The 1,806-nt window shown below is 36.2% G+C and overlaps 1 protein-coding gene across 1 annotated transcript; it reads right to left on the minus strand.

Moving 5' to 3' along the window:
* Positions 1-4: 4 nt before the first annotated feature.
* On the minus strand, positions 5-1,802 carry LOC112093563 (electron transfer flavoprotein subunit alpha, mitochondrial-like; the record flags this gene model as incomplete). The annotated part of the gene is made up of 4 exons (XM_024172259.1): positions 5-26; positions 455-666; positions 783-965; positions 1,719-1,802. Coding segments are annotated over 4 exons (501 nt in total), but the record flags the coding sequence as incomplete, so codon positions are not given.
* Positions 1,803-1,806: the final 4 nt, after the last annotated feature.

Consider the following 1,806-nt stretch of genomic DNA (forward strand, 5'->3'; position numbering starts at 1 on the left):
AAAGTGCATTTCCAGCATATATTGGCCTGTCAAATTAAAATAAAATATTACTTGACGTTTCTCAATCGCAATCATTTTAAAGACGAATGAGCAGAAACATGCCGCCTCTAGCACCTAGCAGAACCTAGAAGAGAGATCACTTCCGAGATGCGCATAACTTGCCCACTATAATAATGTTAAATCTTTCAATATCATGCATTATGCGATTTTGGATGCAACAGAAATTGGAAAATGGCCTGCACAAGCATGTTTCCAAGCTCTCAACATCAACCAGTATGCAAACGTCCATAATTTGAAATCAACATAAAGGGTATGAGTTAAGATTTTTTAACTCAGATTTTTTAACTCCACTTGTAAAAATTTTATTATGGTAAGCCCCATCAAGTGCATGAAAGCACAATGCAATGAGCAAGTGATCAACATCGTTTCCCTGGCAAAAACAGTCTACACATACCTGACAAATCGATGAGAATCAGAAATTTCAACCACATCAGTAATTGGGGAAACATCCAAAAGCGCAGCTGCCCGTGGCAGTATGTTCTTCCCGAATGAACTGGATGACGCAACCACATGCGAGTAGCCGCCACTCTGCTGAGCCAAATGGACTAATTTAGCCCAAGGTTCCGCCAAAGGATGTGTAAACACGTCTGAATCAGCCACAAGCACCTAAATAAACAAATAACAGCAATCAACTATCAGAACTCCAAAAAAGCCTTGTTGCCCAAAACTCTAAACTTAAAACCCATTTTAAGCAAACAGCACCGCCCGTAAATTTGAAGCACCTGTGAAACCGAAGGATGACAAGAAGCAGCAGTTTTAGCAGCTTCCCGTAAGGAAGAACCACAGCCAGCCAATAGCAACGAAATCGAGTTTTCTTTGCTCAAAGATTTTGCAGCTTCCACTGCACTAAAGCATGCGGGTTTCACACTACCGCCTTCTATTTCAACCAAAACCAATGTGCTAATCTATTTACATACAACCAAAAAGTTGCTAAATGTTAGCAAAGCAAACTTAATGCTCTACAAATTGTGTTAAAACAATCCCTTACGTTTTACAGATCGCATTAAAAACCTCCCCAATAATTGTGTTAAAAAAACCTCCCACCTAAGAAGGTTTGAACACGATTTTTAAAGCGTAAGGGATAAGAATAGTATTTCTGAAAACAGAGGTTAAAACACAACTTTTTTTTTTTTTTGGAAAAATTAAAACACAACATTTCGATAAAACATATGGGATGTTTTTCTTATGATATTACAAGCAAAAGCAATACCCAAATTCAGTATTTTATGTTATCTTCTTACAATAACAACAATAAAAGAGGGGGACAAAAGATAGAATTTAAGTTCTGAAGCTTTTGCGACTTTGGTAATGTTTTACGTAATAAAAGCAGTATTTTTCTTCCAATATATAATCTTTAACATTCTCTAATATAGAAAACCAGCTAAAAGCTTTTCTTCGGATGTAAAAACATATTACTTGAAACAAAAAAGAAAATTTGGGATTAATTTCTGATGCTTATTTCAAATTTATAAATAACTTACACAATAAAAGCAGAAACAAGCTCAAGCTCAGACTTTTTCTTCCAACATTTATCTTTTTGCTGTTATTTGCAGATTTATTGAACAATAAAGGGAGAAACAACAATGATCTTATGAATTTCGTATTCTACAATAAGTGCATGAATCAATGGCGAAAGAGATGGAAAGATGTTGACTAACTGATCGAGAAGTCGAGGAAAGAAAGAGAATTTGAGATGCTGATGAAGGGCCAATTCTTCTTCTGAGAGCTCTGAGCACGGCGCTGCTC

The sequence above is a fragment of the Morus notabilis genome, unplaced genomic scaffold (assembly GCF_000414095.1).
Source record: "Morus notabilis unplaced genomic scaffold, ASM41409v2 Scaffold10625, whole genome shotgun sequence".
Classification (NCBI taxonomy): Eukaryota; Viridiplantae; Streptophyta; class Magnoliopsida; order Rosales; family Moraceae; genus Morus; species Morus notabilis.